This window comes from Paramisgurnus dabryanus, chromosome 23 (assembly GCF_030506205.2).
Source record: "Paramisgurnus dabryanus chromosome 23, PD_genome_1.1, whole genome shotgun sequence".
Classification (NCBI taxonomy): domain Eukaryota; kingdom Metazoa; phylum Chordata; class Actinopteri; order Cypriniformes; family Cobitidae; genus Paramisgurnus; species Paramisgurnus dabryanus.
Window position 1 is genome coordinate 17475915 of NC_133359.1, and position 27644 is coordinate 17503558.

General features: G+C 38.0%; 2 protein-coding genes across 8 annotated transcripts in view; both read left to right on the top strand.

Annotated features, from left to right (window-relative positions):
* lrp5 (low density lipoprotein receptor-related protein 5) overlaps positions 1 to 1806 on the top strand; it is a 69456-nt gene extending 67650 nt beyond the window's left edge. The window contains exon 24 of the mRNA XM_065291563.2: positions 142 to 1806. Coding sequence (XP_065147635.1) covers positions 142 to 403 — 262 coding nt within the window. The 3' untranslated portion in view covers positions 404 to 1806. The remainder of the gene's footprint in view (positions 1 to 141) is intronic.
* Positions 1807 to 6613: 4807 nt separating this feature from the next.
* Positions 6614 to 22871, top strand: ppp6r3 (protein phosphatase 6, regulatory subunit 3). 7 transcript variants are annotated; one of them, XM_065291557.2, is made up of 26 exons: positions 6614 to 6828; positions 9115 to 9292; positions 11549 to 11782; positions 12010 to 12196; positions 12320 to 12457; positions 12661 to 12726; positions 12953 to 13065; positions 13198 to 13311; positions 13401 to 13530; positions 13797 to 13949; positions 14027 to 14185; positions 14275 to 14339; positions 14431 to 14546; positions 14622 to 14707; positions 16282 to 16368; positions 16595 to 16692; positions 17057 to 17111; positions 17910 to 18040; positions 18115 to 18236; positions 18326 to 18506; positions 19444 to 19541; positions 19622 to 19802; positions 20083 to 20100; positions 20888 to 20995; positions 22410 to 22496; positions 22581 to 22871. In XM_065291557.2, exons 3-26 carry the CDS (start codon positions 11556 to 11558, stop codon positions 22630 to 22632), a joined length of 2772 nt encoding a protein of 923 aa, XP_065147629.1. In that variant the 5' UTR covers positions 6614 to 6828; positions 9115 to 9292; positions 11549 to 11555; the 3' UTR covers positions 22633 to 22871. The 7 variants fall into 7 exon arrangements, with proteins under 7 accessions (XP_065147629.1, XP_065147631.1, XP_065147632.1 ...); XM_065291559.2 differs by having other exon boundaries at positions 16613 to 16692; XM_065291560.2 differs by having other exon boundaries at positions 16646 to 16692.
* Positions 22872 to 27644: the final 4773 nt, after the last annotated feature.

Here is a 27644-nt window from a genome sequence, read left to right on the forward strand (position 1 = left end):
ATGATTAATATAGAGTATGGATGGATGTTGAGAAAGAAGGAGACTATAGGGCTAATTGGGATGGATAGACAGACAGACAGATCATTTTTTATTGTCATGTTGCTATAGAAACAATAACCTCAACATATTTTCCTCCGCCAGGCCCTATGTGATGCGAGGGGTCGCGCCCCCCACCACCCCCTGCAGCACAGACGTGTGCGACAGCGACTACACCACCAGCCGGTGGAAAAGCAATAAGTACTACATGGACCTTAATTCAGACTCTGACCCATACCCCCCACCCCCAACGCCACGGAGCCAATACATGTCAGCCGAGGAGAGCTGCCCTCCCTCGCCCTCCACCGAGCGCAGCTACTTTCACCTGTGTCCCCCGCCTCCCTCGCCCTGCACAGACTCATCATGACACCCGGCAAGCAGCCACGCCTTGTAAATAATTTTAAATAGTCGAAACAAAGATTTTATTTTATTCCTTTTTTACACGCTCATTTGAGAAACGTTTCAGCTCTGCGGGGAACACAAGGATATTCGCAGACGGAAAGTGGTGTGAACATTTTCGCCACCACTTGGACTAATTTAGCCGGCGGTTCGTATGCCCCCCCAATGAGAGCTCTTCGATTTGCGAGTCATCATCTTCAGATTAGTTCAAGTTGCTTTTTTTTATTAAAAATGAGTTAAATGCTTTTAGGTAGTATAAAAACCAAATCATCAAGAAAACGCCAAAATAAGATGCTGCAATGGAGTTGTACATATGTGTAATTAGGTAAATAATAATTTTCTGTAATGTCCGTTTGATTTATGTGAAAATGATACGATTCCAAGCGTATGTTTGGTTTGTCCTGTTTACCAAAAGTGTGTCTGCTGCTATTGTACATATATCTTTAACTGTAAATAATGAATGAAAACAGCCAGCTAATGAAACTGACCATAGACCATTATGTAATTGTTATAAATGCCATGCTATTAATCTCTCATAGCAAAGATCTTCAGTTGTGTATAGTCGTATATGAATATACATGTGAAATTATTTTGAAGGAGTGCATGTACGTTATGCGAGCCAGCCAATGTTGTGTGTGGTTTAAACTTCTGTCTTAAAGAGGCAGCAACTACCTGGATTTCATCAGATCTCAGACTGAACTCAGTGTTGGTGTCTATTTAAGAAAACTAATAATAATAATAATAGTTACAGTAAGCTATGATTAAGGGGTTATGTGGTTAATTGTACCATAGTACTATGGTAACAAACTCTGCTTTGTAATTCATCACACATGAAACTTAGAAAAATTGTATATTGTGTTCATCTGTTTTTTCCTGTTACATGAACGGTAGATACAAACATGTCATGGAGTACATTTTGAAACAAAATGATCTTGAATTGTACTTCTTAATTCTCATGCAAAATCTAGCACTTATTAAAATGATGCTCGCATTAAGACCAGCTAAATAAAAAAAGCCATACATGAATTCACGTAACAATGTCTTTTAAAGCAGTTAGTTATTAGCTAATCCCGTAAGTGAAATCATTCTTAAAATGTAACAAAGATGAGTGTAACAGGTAATGCAACTCAGCATTAAGCTATATAACATGTCATTCGATTTGAATGTGACTGAATTGCGTGCATTTGGATTTTATACCACTTTGGTTTTGACCTGTATAAATCAAACCATCCACTCACACTGGAGGCTCTTTGCTCTTCAGTGCAACATCAAAGTCTGTGTTTTATGTACAAATGCCGTACAAATGCAAACTTGTGACAATTTTTGTATCAAAAGCATTTTTATATAATAAAGGTTCTATTTTAAGAAATATTACTTTTTTGTCTTTTTTTATATCGATTTGAATGTATTCAACAGATCGGAGATCAAAACTCTCGTACCTTAAAGTCCCTATGAAATCAAAACTATTATTTTTGTTTTTAGTCTCAAAATGTTTTCCCAAACTAGTGTGCTCTAAAACACAGACACCATTTACATTTAAAAGATACAGTCATTCAAAACTTACAATCTGTTACTTTCACAAATACAGATCATTGATTTTATGACATCACTCTGCACTTTAGCTTCCTATCAAATTACAGAATGTCACTTCAGTGGGTCTTCAAAAGGTTCAGTTAGGGGCATAATTGTTTTTGCCCTTGATGATTTAACCACAAGTTACTCAAAGGGATTTGTAATTGACAACAGCCAATACTACACCACACGTTCAGAGGGTTTACTGAATTTATCTTTCCAGTGGTTATCAAAATTACATGACTAAGATTGCAGAATCATTTTAGATCAATGGTTTTCAAACTGGGGGGTGTGAGGTGGTGCCGAGGGCACCAAGTTTTATGACATTTTATAAAATACATTAATTTATCATAAATTATGTGTAATCATACCTCGGAAAGATATCATTTTAGTAGGGCTGTCAAACGATTAATTTGCGAAACAATTTACAAAGTAAAAGTTTATGTTTGCGTATCGTAATATATGTGTGTGTCCTGTGTGTAATTATTATGTATATAAAAATACACACATTCATGTATTGTATTAAAGAAACATTTACGTGTGTGTGTGTGTATATATATTGTATATATATATATATATATATATATATATATATATATATATATATATATATATATATACACACATATAACTTAATGTCAGAATGGGAAAGAAAAGTGATTTAAGCAATTTTGAGCGTCGCATGGTTGTTTGTGCCAGACGGGCCGGTCTGAGTATTTCACAATCTGCTCAGTTACTGGGATTTTCACGCACAACCATTTCTAGGGTTTACAAAAATGCTTTGTTGATGCTTAATGTCAGAGGAGAATGGGCCGACTGATTCAAGCTGATAGAAGAGCAACTTACTTAAATAACCCCTCATTACAACTGAGGTATGCAGCAAAGCATTTGTGACGCCACAACATGCACAACCTTGAGGCGGATGGGCTACAACAGCAGAAGACCCCACCGTGTACCGCTCATCTCCACTAGAAATAGGAAAAAGAGGCTACAATTTGCACAAGCTCACCAAAATTGGACAGTTGAAGACTGGAAAAATGTTGCCTGGTCTGATGAGTCTCGATTTCTTGACATTCAGATGATAGAGTCAGAATTTGGCGTGAACAGAATGAGAACATAGATCCATCATGCCTTGGTACCACTGTGCAGGCTGCTGGTGGTGGTGTAATGGTGTGGGGGTGTTTTCTTAGCACACTTTAGGCCCCTTAGTACCAATTGGGCATCGTTTAAATGCCACAGCCTACCTGAGCATTGTTTCTGACCATGTCCATCCCTTTACGACCACCATGTACACATCTTCTGATGGCTACTTTCAGAAGGATAATGCACCATGTCACAAAGCTTTAATCATTTTAAAATGGTTTCTTGAACATGACAATAAGTTCAATGGCCCCCACAGTCACCAGATCTCAACCCAATAGAGCATTTTTGTGATGTGTTGGAAGGGAGCTTCGTACCCTGGATGTACATCCCACAAATCTCCATCAACTGCAGGATGCAATCCTATCAATATGGGCCAACATTTCTAAAGAATGCTTTCAGCACCTTATTGAATCAATGCCACATAGAATTAAGGCAGTTCTGAAGGCGAAAGAGGGTCAAACACAGTATTAGTATTGTGTTCCTAATAATCCTTTAGGTGAGTGTATGTATATATATATCTATATCTATATATATATATCTATATATATATATCTATATATCTATATATCTATATATATATATATATATATATATATATATATATATATATATATATATATATATATATGTATATATATATATATATATATATATATATATATATGTTTAAATTGATATTTAAATTGATATATTTGTACATGCATGTGTGTAGTTTTATATATACAAAATAATTACACACACAAACATATATTATACAAACACAAACTTTTGTATACAATGTAATTGCGATTAATTGTTTGACAGCACTACATTTTAGATAAAAGTTAGACATTGTATCATTTGATATGTTTTGTTTAATTTAAATTCTAAGTTTGAGATTGTTTTATGTCATGAATTGTCTTTGGGGACCACGAAAGGATGCACCGTACACTGGGGGCGCGCACGCTGAAAAAAAATGATAACCACTGCTTTAGTTTAGACCACTCCAAACTCCATTGTGACCTGTTATTGAAATACGTAGATAATACATTAAAGGTGTATGGAGGTCAAGTGTTTCATGCAGAAGTAATTTTGTCCTCTGCTGCCATCATGTGGTAGCTGGAACAAGTGACGTTTTTACCTTCATAAATACATAAATATATATATTTTCCATAAAGAAGCTATTTGTTCCTCCAACTGTCTGTCCAACACTTTCAATTATTGCACTTTTTTAATGAAAATTACTGTAATGCAAAATTAGAAACAATAATACAAAAAAGGTCTAGAACGAGATATTTATTTTTTTAATCAGTAACATTAAATTCAACAAACACAACATTCAATTTTATTCATTATTTTATTTTTCAATTTATAGTACACATATTTATCAAATGTATACCTTGCATGCACTCTTTGGATAAAAGTATCTACTAAATCCATAATGTAAATATTTTCTTAAATAATGATAACATTTTGGTTTCATAATGTAAAGATCAAGTTATTGCAACTCTAGGAATATTATTATTTATATGTTAATATGTTTTATAAAATTCCATAAATGTCAAATATTGAATTGGTCCACTGAATATAGCATATATATATATTGTAAAAATTTAAAAACTACTATCAGTATGTGACAAAACTGACTTCATAAGCCAAAAATGGGGCCATTAAACTTGTCAAACACAGCAGCTGAGAACTAAACGTACATTCCTGTTTCTCATTTTTCATCTTGAGGAGCTGCGTGAACACACATGACAGAATTGAACACATGTCATGAGGCTCCCTGACTGGGCCGAAGGGGGAAGGGAATATGGACACCCCTCCATGTATCCATCTGTCCCTCTTTGTTTATGAAATGTGTAGTAGAGGAGCTACAACAAGCCTTGGATGAAAGGCACGTGGGAACGTGCTTACACATGTCAGGATAATCACACAACTGCCTGTATGTTGGGTCTTAAACCACTTAAAATTCATTTGTGTGAAGGAGGAGAGGACCTCAGTTCTATTTTATTATTTATTATTATTATTTATTTTATTATAAATTAAATTAATTACAAATATCTTCTTAGTATTAGTCAGAAATAAGTCACAGAAGTTCTTTATGTTACCTACATCTTCAAGTAACTTTTGAAGACAAGAACAGTATGTCCAAAGCTCTTCAACTTCTTTTCTTGGGATGCTGACAACTGACAGCTATGCTGTTGTACAAATGAGGAAATGTAAAAGAGAAATGAATCAAAAGACGGTCTATGTTGTATTGTAATGAGAGGTGACATCTCATGAGAGTATAGCTACATCTTCTGCATGGCCCCACAATACATCTGAACATTCAGTCCATGCAATTTCCATGACATAATCTGTGATTAGAAGAGGCAGAATTTTGTTAGCCAATCGTATGCAAACCACGTCCACATGTTTCATGGTTTTGCTCATAGAAAACTCACATGCTCATGGATGTCCTTAATAAGAAACACAGTGCAATCACAGGCCTAATTTGACACATATGAAACACATTAAATCTGGCTGCTTTTACTATATGGAAAGAATATGCTGCAGGTTTTGTTATCTTTATGGTACTGCATGACATGAGGAACACACAAACTGTATTAGCAGCACAAAAAAATAGATGCAGATGCATCACATTTAACATAAGGGCCAGATATTTATGAATGGGTGCAAGATGCTTTTAATAAATAGTAGACATTTTGTACAAATACATAATGGGTCAATTTACAATATATTTATACAATTTTATTTGTAAGACTTATTGTCAAACAAATTCATATTTTATATAAAAAATGTAATTTTGGTTTGCAATTGTTTCTTTTTCTGAAGGCAAACTGGATGCTCCATTCAGTAATGTGTGGTCGCTGCACACGCCGCTGATTGGTCTACCACCATGTCAATCACTGTGACGTCTTATTGTTGCTAGGGCGTTGCGAGTAACGAACCGGTTGAAGCAAATCTGAAAGCGACACTGTAAGCGGACTGGTTAGTTTATCGTTTCATAGAAACCAAAGAAGTATTAGTTTTGTATTTCGGATATGTTGAAATGTAAGATATCTTCACAAGAGACGCTATGACGAGCTATCATAAAGCAGGTAAGATAAAGCAATACGTGCGTTTTTGCGTCGCTGTACTTTTGAAATCAGCCTTCTTGCTTGATTGACGTTTCCGTGAACCAATCAGATGAGAGATCTTAAATCGACCTAAAATGCCATTGGCTTAGCCAGTGCTGGGTATGCACAGTGGTTTAGTTTCATTTCAGAAATGCCTAAATGGTTGTTATCCAATAGCTCCAACTACACTAAATAACGCTTTAAATGACAAAGCTATTTATTTTAAATTGAATTTATTTTTTTGGGATTCAAAATTTCCTTTCTGAAACGCACAAAACGGCACGCTTTGCGTCGCTGTAGAGCTATAGCCAATCAGGATGCAGCAGAGGATTTTGATTGACATCTCCCGTACCTCAGATGGGGGTTGGGGCTGTTGAAGTTGATAACGCCGCCATCTTGAAAAGTGAACTCTGATGGTCTCTCTTTTCGCGCCTGTCACAATCTGTTATAAACACCTAATTTTTCACAGAAACCTCGTACCTTTCACGGTTTTTTCTTTTTCATTCCGTTAACCGTTTTGGTCAAAGGTTCTCCAGTCTTCATGCCGGACTTTGGCAATATTCCGCTGTCTTAATCGGTGCGTATTTCTGTTATGTGTCTCTGTTAGCTTAGCGCTAGCATGCTATCACTTCTCTGTTTTGTTGAGTCAGAACGGGTTTATATATTCTACATTTCCTTCATTACAACTATAATATGTTCACATCAAGTGCCTGTAGGCCATATTTAAACTAACAAAGGGTTTAAAAATGGAAAATCTGTGATATTTTGCTGGCGGAAGCAGAGTGTTAGCTAATGCCGGGCCCCGACATGCCGAAAAACTTCGGAAAGTGGGACAAAAAGGCTGTGTGTCAAAAACTAGTTAGCAGCCTACACAGACATCATTTGTGGGCGTGAGGGTCTCTATTTGAGTGCACACACATGGCAAAAATGCTGTCCAGGTAGGCTGCTCTCTAGGTTTTTAAGCACAGCCAAAATATCCAGTTTGTGTTTGGACCATACCCAGGTTTAGATTTTAGTGGCAAAATCTGCCAGGCCTATTATACTTTTATAATAGTCTTTCATTGCTTGTGTTAAAGTACTGGCAATAGAGTTTTTAATTGTGATTATTTTCCTTGTATGTTGTATCAGTGCGTTTTGTTTATTAAGCACCTTGAGTATTATATTTATTGATCACAGATCTATGTCTTGTTTATAGTGATGTTTGATGTGATTGATGCAATCACATCAAACATCACTATAAACAAGACATAGATAAAAAATTCTAAGTTAAAGCTTGTGATACAACATGTAAACAGTCTGGCTGGTTTGACATGGCAGGACATTTTTATGGTCTACTTATGGCAGATCATCTTTGCAGGTGGAACCGGAGGAGCCGTGTTGTTGTTGTTTTTGTGGGATGCTGGGGAGGTTTGGCAGGACTTTTTATAGTAAGTGAAAAGGAGTCACGAGAGTTTCCGGGGATTTCTCTTAGCTCAGAGTTACTGGAGATGAATGGTGCAGGTGAACTTCAGTAGTATGTTGCCCTTCTACCTTTCACACCGGTTTTCCACTGGAACAAGCGGATTCAGTTTGATCTGTAAATACTAGCACAATGTAAGTGTGGTCGTGAGTGCATTGACTGAAAGACCACATCTAAAAATAACTTGAACAGTTAGTAAGGCACAGCATTGTAAATGCACTCATGTTGTTTGTTTAAGGTGTTATAAATGGTTAACGTTACGCAAGTCAGAGTAAGCGATGCGATGATCTTGTCAAACAAGGTATGTTATGTTAGCATTGAAAAACGTACTTTTATCTCTGCTGGTGGTGAAACTAGTTTGCTGTGTTTAAATCAAATCAAGTTCATTCAGTGTTTCATTGAGTGTTTTTCAGATATGGCTTTAGTGGCAAGTTATTTGTAAGCATGCATGTGCAATGTTTGTACAAGAACAAATTGCTGGTGATGTTTTTTCAATTAAAAATATTTAAGGTATGCTGCTTGGTTCATTAACTAACTAGTCATTGAGCATCAAAGGTATTCAGAGGAAGATGGATCATTTCAAGGCTCTTTCAGGCGAGACTAGCCCTAGTCTATTAATAAGCTTTCCTTCCTCTTAGCTATTCATGAATGTCAAGATGGCTGCTTGCCTGCTATGTAACCTTTCACCTCAGTGGCGTGCGTCTGTCTACCTTTGTAAACCGGAAAATTGTCCCATCCCTATTCTAAATAATGCATAGCTGCGTGTTGATGTCTTTAGTTGTAATTGGTGTCAGTGTTTTTGGGTGACTTGGTAAAATTGAAAAAAAAATATCACAAAAACTTCAATTTAGCTGTAAAGTAAAGAATCGTCAAAGCAGAGGGTAGGTAAGACTAGATTTTGGGGTTGGAACACACGCGCGATATAAAATGAAACTGCAAATATGTGTGGATTGATGTGGTAACAGTTCATAACCTGTCAGAGGAGGTAAACCCTTAAACTCTGACCGGACTGTCATGTGTTACTTGGCTGCCAGCCTCACAACAAGGAACTTGTTTGGTTTTTCTTAAATGAAAGGTGAAGAACCTGAAATCCATGATTTTGTCCCCTTGAACAGAACTACCTTATATTTGCTTAATGTTTGTGTTATGTTATTAAATCTTGCCTTAAAAGATTCAGCATTTGAAAGTTGTTGGTTGAAATAATAAACTGGAAAAGGGTCTCTTGTGTTTGTTAATAAAATGCGTTTTGTTTTTATGGTTGATTTAATAATGAAAGATTTCAATGGAAAAACCAGAAAGAGCTCAGTCTGTAAAGTAACCTGAAAGTCAAGATTGTTCAGTCAGAGTAAATGTGTTTAAATGTCATTCTTCACTGATGGATGCCATATGTCTGTTCTATTACAGGTGTGTGTTAAGTGTTTTGCTGTGGCAGAGGACATTTCTTCTGCATGTGTTCTGTACTCAAGGGTCTCTCCAGTTTCAACCGCCTGTGGTGCCTGTAATGGGCCAGAAGTCCCAAAGAGCACAAGCATTATTTTATTTTTAATCAGAGTTTTTACCCTCTGGTCTCTGCTACTCTCAGGTAAGCCCCGCCGCTTTGCAAAACTTTTGAACAAGTTATAAAGCGAAAGTAGTAACGCAATAACACGATATAGTGCATTGGCACGCAAGTCTCTTAAAGGGACAGTAAGTAGGGTTTTAAGTGTTTTATTAATCAAAATCAATGTCTTTATTCATAAATATGTCCTCATTGGTGACCTCTGCCAGTGATCTGACTTTTCTTTGTAAGCTTAGAATTTCTTCTCTTTACTTACATTAAACGGGGTAGTCCAAGGAGGCTTCATGTCATTCCGCCGTATTGATAAACTATAATAGCAGAGAGGGACAAAAAGAACTAGCATACCACTGCTTTTCCACTACGCGTTTTCATTAAGAACACATGAACCAGCTGCAACGGAAAAGGAGATCAGTGATTACATAAAGGCTACCGTAGTTGCAACACACATTTGGAAAGGCGAGGTGCTAGAGAGCACTATTCGTTTGAATGCAAAATACAATTTCACCACTAGATGGGGGGTAAATCCTACTTAATGTCCCTTTAAAGAGCCAATATTATTGCAATATTTACTAAATTTATTATATAGTGATGCACCAATGTATCAGCCGCTGATATTTATCGGCCGATTTTTGATGAATTTGAAACCATCGGCATATCGGCTATAGCACGAGAAAGGCCGATACTGATTGTTTTTTAATTAACTGCATAAAGAAATCCATTATATGGAAAAAATGAGTTAATGTTGTTAATAAAATAAATGCTGAATAGCAAAAACCACCTTTGAAGGTTGTCATGCTGTCTTATTATATTTGTTTTAGCTTAATTTGTGCCTCTCTTATTATGTTGGTCAGTTGAATGTTAATTAGATCCAATACATGTTCAGTAAAAATAATTTGATGCAGAAATAAACTAGCTAATAGACCAACTGTATAATATTGTATACAAGTGTATACAAATCCTATCGTGCATCCCTAGTATTATAAGTCTCAATTGTGCCTAGAATGTCACTGTGAAGTTTCAGCTCAAAATAGCAAAAAAATTGGGCAAGAGCAAAAAAGTGCTGTTTTCATGTGTGTACCTTTAAATAGTAACTAAAACCCTGGTCAGAGCTTGACTCCACCCACTGGCAATATTTGAAAAATGCAAGAAAAGTGGGAATACCCCAACGGAGGTGGGGGGCGAACGTAGCTCGTACCAAGTGTGTGGTAAGATCGTAACAAGGGTGTGGTGAGCTTGAACCTGCTTACGTAGGATCGTACCGCTTACATTACGCGGGACTGCAACATCCAACAGGAAAATTCTACTGCAGTAGCCACTGTTCAACCTGAAGAGGGCAGCACTCACAAAAAAGTTACTCAAATCAATGAATAGCACTAATAAAGCCCCATTCTTACACAGCATTAACTAAAAAAAGTTGGTTTAGGGTTTAGTTACTCTTAAAATGCAAATGAGTTACTGCTTTCTGTAAAAAATGTATCTGATTTATCTTTAGCTGCATTAGTGCTACAACGTGCTAAGAAACACATTTAGAAAAGCTTTTGGCTAAAATTAACCAGTTGGTCAGTGGCCGTGGGTGGGGCTTTGTCAGTGTTACATCACATTTAAAAAAATAATCAAAACAACTTGTCTAATGTCCAATTTATAGTCGTGCGTAAGGTCTACGCCGTAGGTTATCCGTAGCCTGACGTTCACTTCAGCAATTTTTAACAGCGCAAGCGCTGTGATCGGTCCACTCGAACCCGTCCCGTCAGGTAAAAAAACTGCGTAATACATATTTCAGTTTGCAACGGTAAGTACAATGATTGACCAAGTTGAGGAGTGATTTAACTCAAACTGCAGCGCAAGTCGCTGTTTATTTACTTCCATCGCTGCTGGTCTTCTCAAAACATACACAAAAAATTGCTCTATCTTCTTCGTTTGTGGGTTAAACTTGCTAAGCTGCTTCTTTATTGACAGTTGCGCTGCTACTGTGGTTACACGCGTGGATACTGCCTACCAGCAGTCTGCATGTGTGTTTGCATTTCGACGCAGAAGTATATCTGTTCCGGCTACGGCATAGGACCTACACACAACTATATTGAGCATTTTATGAGACTGCTCTGGTTTCATGGTGATTAAAAAAGGAGTGGGTGGATTTATTTCATTGTTACAAACCAACACATTTGTGTCCAAACCAAATGTGCATTTTGCATAATATGGGCCTTTTAAATTTGTATACGAAAACATAGGATTTTGTTATAAAAAAAATTAAAATCACCAACCTGTTAATTTATTCTTCAGCAGCACCATGTTTTGGAAGTTTGATCTGCACACGACGTCCCACATCGACACACTCCTGGAGAAAGATGACGTGACGTTGACGGAGGTGATGGATGAGGAGGACGTCCTGCAGGAGTGCAAGGCTCAGAACCACAAGCTCGTGGACTTCCTGGTAAGACCACAGTGCATGGAGGACCTCGTGGTGTACATCACCCAGGAGCCCAACGATGATGTGGAGGAGAAGATCAAATACAAGTAAGAACATTTTCCCATTTAGATTGGTATATGAATGTAATACTCTACATTTGAAAGTAATTTTTTTGTGTTGAATGAGAAAGTAAACTGTTAACCGCAAAACAAAATGCACAGATTTAGGATTCTGTCTTCAACGTTTGAAGGTGGATTATTAAGCTTGTAGTGGACCATGTTAAACTCCTAATTGAGAGATGTTTCTAAACTATGTGTTGTTTACACTATTTAAGGTATCCCAACATATCATGTGAACTCCTGACCTCAGATGTTAGCCAGATCAATGACAGACTTGGTGAAGATGAAAGCTTGCTAATGAAGCTCTACAGCTTCCTACAGAACGAGCCTCCACTCAACCCGCTGCTGGCTAGTTTCTTCAGCAAGGTCCTGAGCATCCTCATTGGGAGAAAACCAGAGCAGGTAGGTCAATCACCCCATCGGTAGCGTTCGGGAGACGTCACAGCCAAACTAGCGTCCCCTCGTGTTGTCTGAAAATGGGTGAATTCTAATAATTTCTAACAAAATGTCCTTGTTTGCCTGTAGATCGTGGAGTTCCTCAGAAAGCGGGAAGACTTTGTGGATCTGATGATCAAACACATAGGGACCTCAGCCATTATGGACCTCCTGCTCAGGATGCTCACCTGCATTGAGCCACAGCAGCTTCGACAAGATGTATTAAGTGTGAGTAATGTGTATATATGCTATATTTATATATGTCTGATACTGGTATGTTTGAAGTGTTTGTGTCCCATTTGGAAAAAATATTAGGGGAGTGTATTATAATGAAACCGATGGTTTCATTATGTAAAGATGTATATTTTGTTTGGATTTAGCAGAAAATCTGATAATTAATCCACTCGCCATTTTCATTTCGTGTCTTACAGTGGCTGAATGAGGAGAAAGTTATACAACGGCTAATGGACATGGTGCAGCCGTCTCAGGATGAAGATGTAAGTGTAACTTTTTCTGGTTCAATAAAGTTGTGCACATAAGATCTAGATAGAAAATTAGAAATAAATGTAACTACCAGGCATGCTAAATGTAAATGCACAGCATGCTATTTAAAGCAAATATTTTTAAACTAGAAAACCTCACTACCCAGTCGGCTTTTACATCATCACGGCCCATCTTTAATTGCTAGCTGTGTAACAGTAATGGCTTGTTCCCTTCACACAGAGACACTCAAATGCGTCCCAGTCGCTCTGTGAGATCATTCGACTGAGCAGAGATCAGATGTTTCAAGTCCAGGGCTGTTCAGAGCCCGACCCCCTGCTGGCCACACTGGAGAAGTAAGTCTGTCCAAGTCAATGAAGTTTTCTTAATCTTCAATCAGTGACTTTAAGGTCAAGCTCTAAGTTCAAGCGCACTAATGCCACACTTTTTGTTGTCGACCTAAATATCAATATAATCTTTTTTTGCAGACAAGAAACAGTAGAACAATTGCTGTCCAACATCTTTGACAAAGAGAAGAACGAGTCTGCTATTGTCAGTGTAATCCAGATTCTTCTTACCCTCTTTGAGACACGGAGACCGGCGTAAGTGCATTACTTTTTGTTTTTTGTTTTTTTGGTAAGCTTTGTTTAATGGATCCCAGGACCATGTCTGAACATCTTTACTTTTGCAGTTTTGAAGGCCATTTGGAGATTTGTCCACCTGGTATGAACCACCCATCATTCTCTGTCAATCAGAGCATTCTAGATGCTGTCAGGCCCAGACTCAAAGATTTTCACCAGCTTTTGCTTGAGCCCCCAAAGGTGAGCCGAACGCGGTGATGGTCCGTGGCAGTCAAACTTTGCTGCATTAAATCAACCGATCAGCTCGCATTGACTGTAATCTGCCAGTACCTAATTACATTAAGCTTGAAACAACAGGAAGACTGCCAAGTCTGTCAACCCCCTATAGATGGCAGCTTGTTGGTTATATATAGATTATGGTTGTACACACTGTGATCAGACTTGTATTACATATGCAACATTATGTATGTCAAATTTACTTTTGCATGTGTTATTGATTCTGTTAGAAAACAGTCTTGAACACCACGTGGGGAGTGCTGGATCCACCCGTGGGAAACACTCGCCTTAATGTGGTGCGACTAGTGACCAGTCTTCTGCAGACCAATACTCATATCATTAACCAGGAGCTCATTGCCCTGAACACACTGGGAGTCATACTAGTAAGGAGATGCAATTCAGTTGATGTGTTTTGTGTGTGCCAACACTCCTTAAATTGTCTTTTTTACTTTTATTGTAGGACATGTACTTCAAGTACTTATGGAATAACTTCCTACACACACAAGTAGAAATCTGTACGGCGATGATCTTAGCGATGCCTTCAACCCAAAGTGAAACTCCTGAAATTAACAGAGACACCGACCAAGAACCTATAAGAGAAAACATCCTTATCAAACATGTGAGTTTATCAACCTTGATCCTGCAGAAAGCTTGCGTTCGGATTACACGGTCAAGTATGAATCTAATCTGTTGCTTTTCGATTCGCAGCTCTTTCAGAAGTGCCAGTTAATACAAAGAATTCTTGATGCCTGGGGATCAAATGAGAAGGAACAGTGAGTCCAATCTCCTAAATCTGATTAGTTTACAACAGTCTTATTTGCATACCCGTGCTTTGGTGTTTAAAATAAATGCATCTTTTCTCAGGGCTGAAGGTGGGCGACGGAGAGGTTACATGGGTCATCTGACAAGAATAGCAAACTCTGTAGTACACAATAGTGACAAGGGTCCCAACGCAGCACAGATTCAGCAGCTCATCTCAGGTTCGTCTCAGTCTGTATTACTTTATCAGGTTCTTTTCCAAGCTGTTTTTACTAATCTCGTTCATCTTTTTGCAGAACTTTCAGAGGAGGACAGGGAAAGATGGGAAGCGTTCACTTCAGGACAGCTAGCAGATACAAACAAGAAAAACACTGTAGACTTAGTAAGTATGCTTGGTGCTTTCATGTTTAATTTTGATTTATTTTTCCCTCCCTTAAGTTAAATCATATGTTGGCAGCTTAGTATGAAATTGTAACTGGATTATATAAATGTTTGGTCCAATTTTAGCATTTGGCAGTATACTTATTATGCATAATATTCTTTTTCTAGGTAAGTGAGGGTGAAGAGTACAAATCACATGCAAATAGTTTACATGTATGTGCAATACAGCTAAATGTATATGGGTGATTCTCACAAAATCCAGATTTGGAAGGTGTCCAGCATCAAAAATTTTAAAAAGCCCTTTTTTGCACATATAAGATTAAGGTCTGAACTTACTATAACCATTAATTTTAGAGGATTTAAAAAAATATTTCCTATAGAATTATTTACTTTTTTTAGATTATTATCAAAAATTATCATTACCGCAACATGATATTACATTAAATATATCCATATACAAACTCATGTTTCGGTAATGAGAACTAAAAAGTTGTCTAGGTACTATGACAAACAAAATTTCAACTTTTATCTGGAGAGAAAAAATAAGAACTGCTTATCTGGTAGCCATCTTGAGTGTCACAGTCAATTAAGTCCCTTACAACGTATTTGTTTTGAAAATGTTAGTTCCTTGAAGGCTTACACAATGATTGAAAATTGTTGCGGAGGATGAGAAAATTGGTCTTGGACACATTTATATTCCTTATTATTGTATCTACATTTACCAATGATCACCAAATACCACATGTTTCTTTAATGTAAATGTTTATAGTATAACATGCACTGAAGCTTTTTATTTTTTAGATTTTTTTAATTATAAATATTTCAATGTCAAAGAACCCAAATCCAGTCATGGACACATTGCGGTAATTTAAATGTTCCCCTTAAATGTGAAAAAAAAACAATAAAATTGGTTTGTATGATGTCATTTGAAATCATGGGCAAAATAGTACATGAAGAGATTTTTGATACTCTTACATTGCATTTACTTTTTTTTATCAAAATGTTTCATGACGGCTCATAAGTCTAATTTTGCGAGAATCACCCATATGCACATCAAATACACTGACTACCATGTACCTGCATATGAAAATGTAGACAAAGACAGATAATATAAACCGTGTCTGAATAGGCATGGGCCGGTATAAGATTCTGGCGGTATGATAACCTTTAGCAAAAATACCACGGTTTCACGGTGTTACGGTTTTGCTATTGCAACACTAAAATGTGTTATTTTTTAAATGCCAGGTAAAAATAAAGCCTTTAAATTATAATATGCTTTCAAAAAATATATAATATTTTTGTAATGTATATTAAATGTAAACATCAAATCAATCACATGACTTAATGATTTAATGAATTTTGTATAAACACAGCTCATACCTTGGAGACGGTATCACAGAACATTTTAGTGGTTTTGAAACCTTGACTGTTTTAAACCTCGGTATACCTTGAAGCCGGTAATCGGCCCATGCCTATGTCTGAATGTATTTGCATTATCATGCAATAAAAAGCAAGTTTATTTTTAACAGACTGTGCACAGTAAATGTAGCTTTATGGTTGGCTTATTGCTTTCAGGTTAACACGCATCACATACACTCATCCAGTGATGATGAGGTAGATTTCAAAGACAGCGGTTTTCATCAGGACTCCTCCCTACAGCAAGTAAGTCTGTGTCTGTATGAGACTTCAAAACCTGCTATAAATTAAAATCTCTTTAATTTTACCAGTAGTGTAACTATCAAAGCTAAAGGCGGTTTTTTTAAACTGTTGATTTATTTATAGTCCTTCTGGTGCTTTCTGAGACGTGTAATTGATATGAGCTGTTGTGAATTGAAGCTGCTTTATAGTGTCAAGACTATATCATTATCATTGGTCCTGGGTTTGCCAGGCCTTTTCTGATTATCAGATGCAACAAATGACGTCCAATTTTATTGAGCAGTTTGGCTTCAATGACGAAGAGTTTGCCGATCAGGATGATGTCGGGGAGTAAGTAACCACAGTGCATGACGTCTCTCTCATTTGCTTCATTAATCAATCATTTGGCGGGTACACATTGATAACAGGGTGGATTTAGTAGAATTATTAGAAATGTATAAATTTTTTTTAATATACATGTGGTTGGGGATGTTTAAATCATCATGAATCATTCTACAGACTAGATTATATTTGATTCACTGTCATATTAGTAAATTGGTGTGGTGGATTTGGTGATCTTAACACTCGAGTGGCTTGATCTTTTTTTTGTCATGCTGGGGGTGACGGGTGCTGTTTGTTGTTAAAGAGATTTTTGTGCGGTGTTGTTTTCTGGATGATGTAACCAAACTAAAATGTGCCCTCTTTAACTTCGCAGTATTCCCTTTGATAGAATATCAGACATCAACTTTTCCTTGAACACAAATGAAAGTGTAAGTATGCGTGTTTATTGTGGTAATTTAGCTAGACTTAATTAACCTCCTAAGACCTGAGATTTGGTTTGTCTTTTTTCAGAGTTTTTCCAGCTTGGAACGACCAATAAAAATAAAAATAACCAAATATTTTCTTTAAACATGAAGCAGTTGTAATTGTCAATAGTTTTGTACAACAGGTTCCAGTTGCACAGGATTAAGTATTATGGTGCAAACCACAAAAATTTTGATGTCCACGTATGTCCAGGTCTTAGGAGGTTAAATGATCTTTTATCAATAGGATTTGTATTGCTGTGTCTGTTATTGGTGTATCAGGCCTAGGCCACACATACACGGGTATTTTTATATTTCTCTCCTTTGTTAAAAAGAATGTCCACTTCTACATGAACACGCAAAAACCTGGTATGAAGCGCTGCCAAAAGCATGTCAAACCAACAGATGGCGATATATGCCTGACCGTAAATACATGTTAGCCAATCAGATGTCATTACAGAGTCTTGCCTCGGCACAAATGACAACGTCACAAGCAAAAAAACTCACGAGCAGGAGTTTTTATTATAGTTTGGTTTCAGTCACCTGATACTGCATCTGCGTGTGGTTGAATGGCCAAACCGCATAGAAAAATGTACATTTTTAAAAATACCTGTGTATGTTTGACCTCCAGAAATTGTTGTCCCCTATTATGTGCTTCATGACAGGGTAGTTTGACTCTGAAATACATTTTGGCTTTCACCATGTCGTGTTTAGCGATAAAAGCTTATGATGCATTTTAATAGTTTGTTCCCACTATGCTCATAGGCAAACATGGCGCTCTTTGAAGCCTGCTGTAAAGAGAAAATCCAGCAGTTTGAAGATGCCGGCTCTGACGAGGAGGATATTTGGGACGAGAAAGACGTCACTTTCGCACCGGAAGCTCAGAGACGTTCTAGGTACCATACCGTGTGCTTTTATCACAAACGTTCTTTGAATACTGTTCGGTTTACATATCTCTTTCTCCATGCAGAAGCTCAGGAAGTACAGACAGCGAGGAGAGCACGGATTCTGAGGAGGAAGATGGCAAACGAGACCCATTTGAGTCTGGGAACGCCACATCAGATGACAGAATGGAAGTGGACAATGGGGATGGTGAGAACAGAGGTTTCTAGCAACCATATCTGTTGTTTAGTCTTAAAATTGAGTCACAACTGATTATTCTACATCTGCATTCGTTTCAGGTCAAGTCTGGACGGCAAATTTTGATGACATACCAATGGACACTGGCAGCTCAGCGACTCCCAACGCACCCACGTCAGCCTCCCGGCCTACTTTGCCTGAACCTTCAGGCTGGAGCTCTCCAAACACTGCTGCTGATGGTGAGACGGGCTGGGCCGACTTCTCGAGCTTCACACCTGTCAGGTACGTTTACGTGTACATAATTGCACGGTTAACATAAGTGCAATGAGTCTCAATGCTTTAAAGGTCCCCTATTATGTTTCTTTAAATTATTCTATGCCGTCTGTGAAATTTTAGCTCAAAATACCCCACTGATCCATTATTACACTGTGTTAAATTTCTAAAAAACGCACTGATTTTGTGTAAGCATAGATGTAAATGCTGATGGGCGGGACATTAACTCAGATGATGACCTCAATGGAGAAAATCTCAATTTGTGAATTTTAGCCTACAGGTTTTAAATCATGCAAATTATTTAAAAAAGGAGTGAGCACATTTTTTTACCATTTATAGGCACACTTGCCGACACACATTGGTATTCGAACACATTATAAAAGTGAATTTTGCACATAGGGGATCTTTAAAAAAGCACAAATGTTGTAGCCCTATAAAGCTTTCTAAAAGAGTTTTGCCGGGAACGCGGTACTTTCACAGAAATTTGAACAGGCCACATAATGCAAGATTAATGGTGTTTACTTGTATTAGCTATAATCACTGAAGAAATGTTCATGTGTGCCTTATATTACGTTTTAAATGGTCATAAACTCTGTTAACTATGGGCTTTTATCTAGGAAAGGTCATAAACGGTTTATGCAAAACCCAGTTAAAGCCTTATCCATTTTTATTTTGCATGTAAATGTCTATTATGTGTGTTCGTTTTATGCATATTCGACAGCCAAGTATTTAATTCAAGTAATGTTTTTAAAATCTCTTGTAGGTGAAAGCTTTAAGAGGTTTTTATTGAAAGTTTTAATGCATTTATGATTGAGAAATTCACTTTTTTCCTTAAAACATAAAAATTACACCTCAATAAGGTCTCTGTGAATATGAACCTAATGCAGGTCACTATGCTCAGCACATCAAACGTACATACATCTTTTCATTTTGGTTCTTTATTTAGCCCCAAGGATCCTTTGAGGAGCAATTCCCCTGTAGCCATGGAGACCAGCATAGAGGCGACGGACCCTCTGGGTGTCAATGCACCCATGCCACAAGAAAGTAAGAATAGACTATTGCCATTCACGCTGTCTGTATATGAACACACAAAGCGGTTCGAATAAATCCACCTTATTCTCTAGACACAGATCAGTGGCTTTCCAACGACATCACCCCCACATTCCCCAGTGGAAAGGTAGAGGCCTCAGAACCCGAGGAAGAGCCCGCCAGCGACCGCATCACCGAAACGGTCACCAACGGCTCCATGAAGGAGACGGTCAGTCTTACTGTAGACGCCAAAACCGAAACTGCTGTTTTCAAAAGGTGAGACCGCATATCTTGTACACACAATGCTTTGTGCCTTTCTTTACACTCTAAGATAAATGCTTGACTTTACACTGCATGTAGACCTTATCTCTTTGTCCATGTATTCCTCCCCTGATGTACCCAAAGCCAACCAGACCAATAGCCACATGCTGTCTCTTTAAGTTCCTGAGCTTTGTGACTGTTTTGTCTGTTTGAGAATGCAGAAATCTGTCCTTCTTAAACTGCAATTCTTACAACTTAAGCTTCCTCTCTCTCTTTGGCGTGCGTGTGGCTTCAGAGTGTTGAAATCGTATCGGTATGTACAGCCAATTGGAGGGCAGACATCTGCCATGTCCTTGTTTTATTTTTCTCATGTCAGCCGCTGCGTTTTAATTTGTGGTCATGTTTTGTTTGTATGTTTGTTTGTTCATTTATGTTGGTAACGTCTCCATTACCATTTGCATGTTGATATCAGATGGTTGTTGCTGGCATGAAATGCCCATGCATCTTTAAACCATTTCAGTTGCTAAAGATTTAAGCCTATATATGTTTCCTGATCTTTGCCGTACTGCAAAGAGGTGTTTTTGGATTCATTTCACTGCAATTTGGTCTCACGGGTTTTTAAAAAGATTTAATAAATCAGTACAGGCTTCCCCTTTAAAATGCAGTCGGTGCAATAATTTTAATCAGTGTAATACATTTGAGTATCAAGTGGGATGATCGTCTAGAAATGTGCTTTAAACTTCCTGTTATCTTAAAAAAAAAAAACGTAACTTTATTAAACAATGGTTAATGTAAGAAAACAGTCAAGTTTGACGCCAGGTAATCAGTCAAAATTCCCAATAATATTACACCATCATTTCACACTAAACAATTCATCGTCCAAGCTCCTGTTGTGTGGTTTAAAATCACGTACGTCTCTGTCCGTCATTACGCTCACGTCCTGTCCGCTAACCCCATTGCAATCTTTTCCGCCCCATTGCTTTTTATGTGGTCTCCTCCATGCTGCATGTTTGTTCAGCGATTTACAGTGGGGCTTTATTCTTTTCAAAGCTTTAGGGAATGAAAGCTTTTGAATACAGTGTTTTTTGCTCGTCCTGTAGCGAGGAAGAGAAACTATCTACCTCTGAAGATGCATCTGCAAAGCTCCTTGCTGCCGAGACTGGAGAGTCGGAGAAGAACAATTGTCCAAGCAACTGTCAGAAACCAGGGTAAGTCTTTTATCTGTTGTAACTAATAATATTAGTCTAGATAGACCGTTCCTTGAATATAAGACAACCACCCCTTTTTAAAGACGAACTCTTGTCTTTTTATAAAGAAAATGCTTTCATTTGAAAATACAAGGGGTCAGAGTCAAAAGGGACCTGTTTGGTTCCCAACAAATAACCTGGAGCAGTTGGCTTAGGCCAGGGGTCTCCAACGTTAATGTATTTAATTATTACATATTTAATAAGGGGACTAGACTAGATGTATCTGGTAGTTTGTATCATAAAATTTGGGCACACCCCCAGGTGTCCATTCCAGAATTTAAGTAGAAAGACTTTATTTTCATTCTTTGTGTTTTTTTCTCACATTAAAGGAAAATAGCTTCAAAACTATCAAAATTTAATATAATATGTATTACACATCACATTGTCCAATGAAGAGCTTGCATAAGAGCTTGCTTAAAACGTTGAAGGGATAGTTCACCCAAAAATGAAAATGTCATTTAATGACTCACCTTTGGAACACGGTTTAAGATGTTTTAGATTTAGTCAGAGAGCTTGCTGACCCTTCATTGAAAATCTATGTGTGGTTTACTGTTCAGAAAGTTAATAAAAACATCATCAAAGTAGTCCATGTGACATCAGCGGGTGAGTTAGAATGTGTTGAAGCATCGAAAATACATTTTGGTCCAAAAATAACAAAAATTACGATAGTCATGTGACTGCAGTGACACTGCTTACGTGTTATATAGTGTGCCCCAGCTGTTTGGGTTTTTTGTGCGCCCAAGCTTCTATTACAGTCTGAGGGAGATGCTCTCTGTAAGTTTGAAAAAAAAAATGCAAACATGTCTAAGGATAACACGTCAGCCGCGTCACTACAGTCACGTGACTTTAGTCTCGCGCATGCACTTCACAACAGACGCGGAAGAGAAGACGATGCTGAATAAAGTCGTAATTTTTGTTCTTTTTGGACCAAAATGTATTTTCGATGCTTCAACACATTCTAACTGACCCACTGATGTCACATGGACTACTTTGATGATGTTTTTAATTCCTTTCTGGTCATGGACCGTAAACTGTACATAGATTTTCAATATGTAAGTTGGGTGAATTGGGATACCAAATTGCCCCTCCCCTAACCTGTGTGTGGATCAACTTGTGTTTGTATTAACAGGCTCTTTCCACAAATAAGCCCATAGATGCTGGAAAGAATAAAGAAAGAAAGAATTACAAACTCTATGTGAAAATCTGTTATTAAATCTTTGGACCTTTGGTGTGCAGATGTATTTTTCCATATGATTTTCTTTGTCGACTCGAGCATCCACTTTTTACTTTCGTGCGTGCTTTTGTTTTTCTTACACTACAAATGGGAATAAATTAATAGCTAACTCGTATAACACTAATTTGCACTTTATTTCAGTTTAAAGCACTTAGATGAAAAAGCAAACGCCACTTGCGACGCTCTAAATGGACCTCTAGAGGATGAGGCCACTATGGACGAAGCCAAGTAAGTTAAGCCCCGCCCACATTTCGCGACTTGTGTTTTCGAGCTCAATGACATATAGCCACCCCTCCTCTTTCCCCTCTACAGATCAGAGCAGCGCGCTGCCAACCCCGAGGCAACGGTGAACGGTCCAGCGTGATGAGAGAAGCCCCGTCATCCGGCTCCTGTCACCGGAAGAGGCCGACGCCTCGACCGGAGCCCGAAAAGAACCACCATCACCTCCTCCTTTGCTGCTGCTGCGGTTTCTTACTCCAGCACTGCACTGACGCCACCAGATCAGGACCAGCAATATTCATATTAGACAGTTGTACAGAAAGTTTGAACTGTATGAAGAGAAACATACTCTAATGATTTTTTGCATTCGTTTATATACTATTGTTCTTATGAGGTGATCTGTGTGACATCTTGCCACTTAAAGTGAATAGTAATGTTGCTATAGTTAATAATGATTGTATGAATAAAATATTTTATAAAAAGACAAATGTATACAGAGAAAGAGGATTGATAAACTGAAATATACCGATTGGAACATCAAGGTGTGACCAAAACCTAAGCTTGTCTTTTTGATAGGATTTTCCTCTTGCACAAAATCTGATATTTAATTTTCAAGTAAAAGCAACTGATACCGCTTAAATTGGCAACCCACTTCTATTTGGTCTATTTTATTCTTGAGCTTGTTGTTACGGAAACAAATTTTAAATATTCAGAAATTTATGGTTTATTTTGCCACAGGTATTATTTGTAAATGTTTCTTGTATCCTTTCGACAAATCTATCAAGATTTGGACTTTTTTGCTATAGTTTTTAACTTAATTTATTCTCAGAGAGATAGTGGTATGTTACTACGAGCCATACATGCCTCTCCCTTGATGAATTCAGATCTGGAGTGTGAATGAACAGATGGGTCTCAATTTTGCATGTAGATATTAGGAGTGATTCTTACCTGTGGGCCTGCATTACGTAAAGCCCAACTTTTGTAACTGTTATCCTCTCCACACACCTCAACCTTTCTACCTGAAAAGTAATGGGAATGTAACGTATTCCTGGTAATGCTACAATGATCATGCATCGACCTTTTTCTTTTGTAATAAAACGCTACCTGTGCCAGCAATTAAGAAAAGTAACACGTTCTTTTTGTAAGCTGAAACAATATAAATTCATTTTTTGGGAATGACTTGTACTAGTGATGCACAGCCTTAGAAAATTAATGTTTTTCCATTTGTTAGCATTAGTTAATTACAACAGTACTTGCTATAGCATTTATTAATCTTAATGTTAAAGGTGCAATTTTATAAGCATCTCTTGACAGAAATACTATATAATATACGTAACTATATTATTAGTGCTGTATTTTACACATTGAACTGTATTGTTTTTGGTACCCGGGAGCAGATTTTTTCTAGCAAATACACTGTGGGTCTCCTTAGGCCCTGTCCCAAATGGCACACCCTGTACTTGTGGACTTCTTCAGAGTCCACACTTTGATGACATCATGTAGTGCAGTCCTTAGGGCAGTGGTTCTCAAACTTTTTCGGCGTGCGCCGTGCGGCCCCCCTTGGGTACGGTGCATCCCTTTGCTCCCCCCAAAGAAAATGTTTGACATAAAACATTCTAAAACGTAATGATTTTAATTAAACAAAAATTTAATTTATACAAGGTATTGCTGTTGGTTTTATTTTTCTGACGTTTCATTACACAAAATTTATGATAAATTAATGTATTTTATAGAACCATCTCGCGGCTCCCAGTTTGAGAACCACTGCTTTAGGGACCCTTGACGCGAGTTTACGAGGGCGCACCAGATTTGTATTTTGGGACAGACTCCAGCGTCACGCTGGAAATGGGAAGAGAAGTGGGTAAACTCCTCCCATTTGTTGTCTGATTGCTCTTTTGCAATAACTTCTGGGTTGGTAAATTGTGTGGAGCCTGCAGCATTCATCAAGGGTGCAAAAGGGACGTTAATGAGCACACTTCGAAGTGTAAAAATGACAGAGGGGACACCCTACGGACTCGTAGATTAAGCAAGCATGCGTTATTTAAGGCCATGAGACCGAAAGCCCACATGAAGGGCACCATTTGGGACAGGACCTTACATGAAAGTCGCAACCATATTTCTACAGTAGCCCTAAATGGACAATTTTAAATTGCATGTGCTCGCTTGGTCTTCCGAGTCCGTGCGGTGTCCCATCTGTTATTTTTCACCATGAAGTGTGCTCATCAGCGCACCCTTGATGCAGCCTTTCAGAGCCTGCACTGCTGCAGGCTTCACACACTTTACCAACCGAGAAGTCCATGCAAAAGAGCTATCAGATGACAGATAGGAGGAGTTCACATTTATAGGCAAATTCTCCTATTCCCAGCTTGATGCTCGATTCTGTCCCAAAATAAGACTCCAACGTGGACTTGCGTCAAGGGTCCCTAAGGTCTGCACTACATGATGTCATCAAAGTGTGGCCCTGTCCCAAATGGCACACTCCAGACTTGTGGTCCTCCTCAGAGTCCACACTTTGATGACATCATGTAGTGCAAACTTTAGGGACCTTTGATGCGAGACCACGTGGGTGCACCGGAGTCGTATTTTGCGACAGACTCAAGCGTCATGCCTGTAATAGGAAGAGAAGTTGCCCGTCAGTGTGAACTCCATCCTTCCGTCGTCCAATTGGTCTGACTGCTCTTTCGCAAAGGGTTGGTAAAGTGCGCGAAGCCTGCATCAAGGGGGTGCTGATGAGTACACTTCGAAGCGTCAAAATGACATATGGGGCACCCTACGGACTTGAAGACTAAGCGTGTGCTTGCAATTTAAGGCCACAAGACCGAAAGTCCACATGAAGTGCGCCATTTGGGACAGGGTCAATATCTTAGACATCAACATGTTTGTCCTGTGGCAGCTACCGTAGCTTAACTTTGCGTTTCAAAAATGAAGATAAAGGCTAAAAACCCACACTGGAACTTTAATAAAAAAAATTATACACAATGAACAGTTATTGGTGTAAACTAACATTACTATATAAACTAAAATTAATGCATGCTGTAAAAATATTCATGTTGGCTAATCGATAACTAAGCTAGTGAAACTTTTTTGGACAAAATGTGATTTGGATACAATCTTGACCTGCTCCTTACTATAGGTTGGTTATCTGCTTGCATCACTATCAGTATACATTGAATATCAATGGGTCTATTGGTGATTATATACTTTAACTCATTAAGTTTGATACAAATGAAATGAAAGGCATTAGGGTTTCACGCTATCAAGTGTGGCCACAAGCAGTGCATCATGCTGCTCAAACCCCAAACCAGTAAACCTATACAGATAATACCCAAAATTCTTTGTGTAGAAATACTGAAAACTGGTCTCCCAGTTTGGGTTTAGATGGGTTTTGGACACTTTTTTTTTAGACCCACTAGCTAAAACAGTTTGTCCAGGCGATGGGTGGTCTTCACTAGTTTGGGATGGAAGTAGATTATTTATGTTGGTCTTCTGCTTTAATTTGGAAGCTGGTTTAAGTTGTTTTTTTAGCTTGACCAACTAAAAAGTGTCCAAAACTCCTCTCAAACAAAAAATTATTCATTCAATTTACGAAATTTTTTTAAGGTATGTGGTCGCAATCAATTTATTTAAGCTACATTTAAACAAAAGACAAATTAGAAATACAAACAAAACAAAAAACTTTTGTTTAAATGTAGCTTAAATAAATTGATTTCAACCGCTTACCTTAAAAATTGAGTAAATTGAATGAATCATTTTTTTCCAGTTAATCATAGGCTTGTTTCTTTCAGCAGGGAATAAGGTGCCTCAATTTGGGATGTCCTACTGAATCATTTTTTTATTGTATGTAAATGGATTACTGTGTTTTTATCAAGTTTATAAGACTTTCAGTAAATCTCTTGTGGAAAACATGTAAAAAGAAATACAACAGATGCCAATAAAGACAACATACTAGCTTCGTGTTAGGAAAAATGTACATCCGCCAAACTGTTATCGCAAAATAAACCTGACTTCTATCATCCTGTTTGAAGGGGTTTATTTTGCAACACCAACCAGCTGGATGTACATATTACACATATTATACCACTTCACAAAAATGGTTTAAAACTATTCTATTAGCTAATTTGTAACAAATTCAATCCTGACATGAGAGAAAAGATGTGCCGTCCAATTAGAATCAAGTATTCATGTGAGGCTATCCAAGGTGTAAAAGGTATACTTTATAGGCGAATTTTGGCCGTTTTAGTAAAATGTTATCTTCTCCCTGTCAACTGTAATGTGTAACGGCCCATTCAAACTAAACTAAACTAATTCAAACTCCAAAACTTCATTCACACAGCACTTTGTTCCCAGAAAATACCCATAAAATTGACAGACAGGCTTCTGTGCGAACACAAACACGTCCGCTTAAGGTTCTTGGATCGCCACCAGAAAGAGAGTACATGCCGAACATGAAGTTATGGTTCAGGAGGGATTTACATGCAGATAAAAATTCACGACGAGAAAAGTCTTCTAAACTGGACTTCAGATATCAGGGAGCTCGAAAGTGAGATCATTCACCAGCATACCAGTACAGCGCATCACGCGCTCCTTATAGTCTTATCATAAACAAAAATACATGCGAGTATAAGGATAAGCAGCAAACTTCAGACGCTGCAGAGAAAAAACTACCAGCAAGACTTTAAACACGTCATGTGCCTTTACGGGATCTTTATGGTATCTGTGTAAACACGCACACAGATCCGGAAAATCATTGGCTGTGTGAATAAACCAAAAATCAAACAATCCTGGACAAATCCGGAATGCATTTTCTGTAATGTCTGTGTGAAAAGGGCTCAACAAATGTGTGTTGGGTCAGTGTGAAACCCAGGGGCGTCGGACTGGGGGTAAAACCAGTACTGATTACCAGGGCCCCAAAGGAAGAGAGGGCCCTTGAAAAATCTGGAATATATTATGGGGGTGGGGCCCATCAGGACTGCCTATGCATAGGGCCCGAAATCTTGTGCAACGCCCCTGGTGAAACCCCTGTTGGCAGTTGTTGGATCAAAGTTAATGAAACCTTAATGGAGTTTGGTGGAGTTGGACCAGTGTGCCTTTAAATGTATACTTTACTTTCTAATGCTACTCTATGGGGGAGTTTTGGCCGTTTTAGTTTCAGCAAAT

Coding starts and splice junctions, on each gene's coding strand:
- ppp6r3 (XM_065291556.2), top strand. CDS start 11,556: ATGTTTTGGAAGTTTGATCTGCACACGACGTCCCACATCGACACACTC. Junction 13,531..13,796: donor TTTTGCTTGAGCCCCCAAAG/GTGAGCCGAACG, acceptor TGATTCTGTTAG/AAAACAGTCTTGAACACCAC. Junction 16,693..17,056: donor GATCAGGATGATGTCGGGGA/GTAAGTAACCAC, acceptor TTAACTTCGCAG/TATTCCCTTTGATAGAATAT.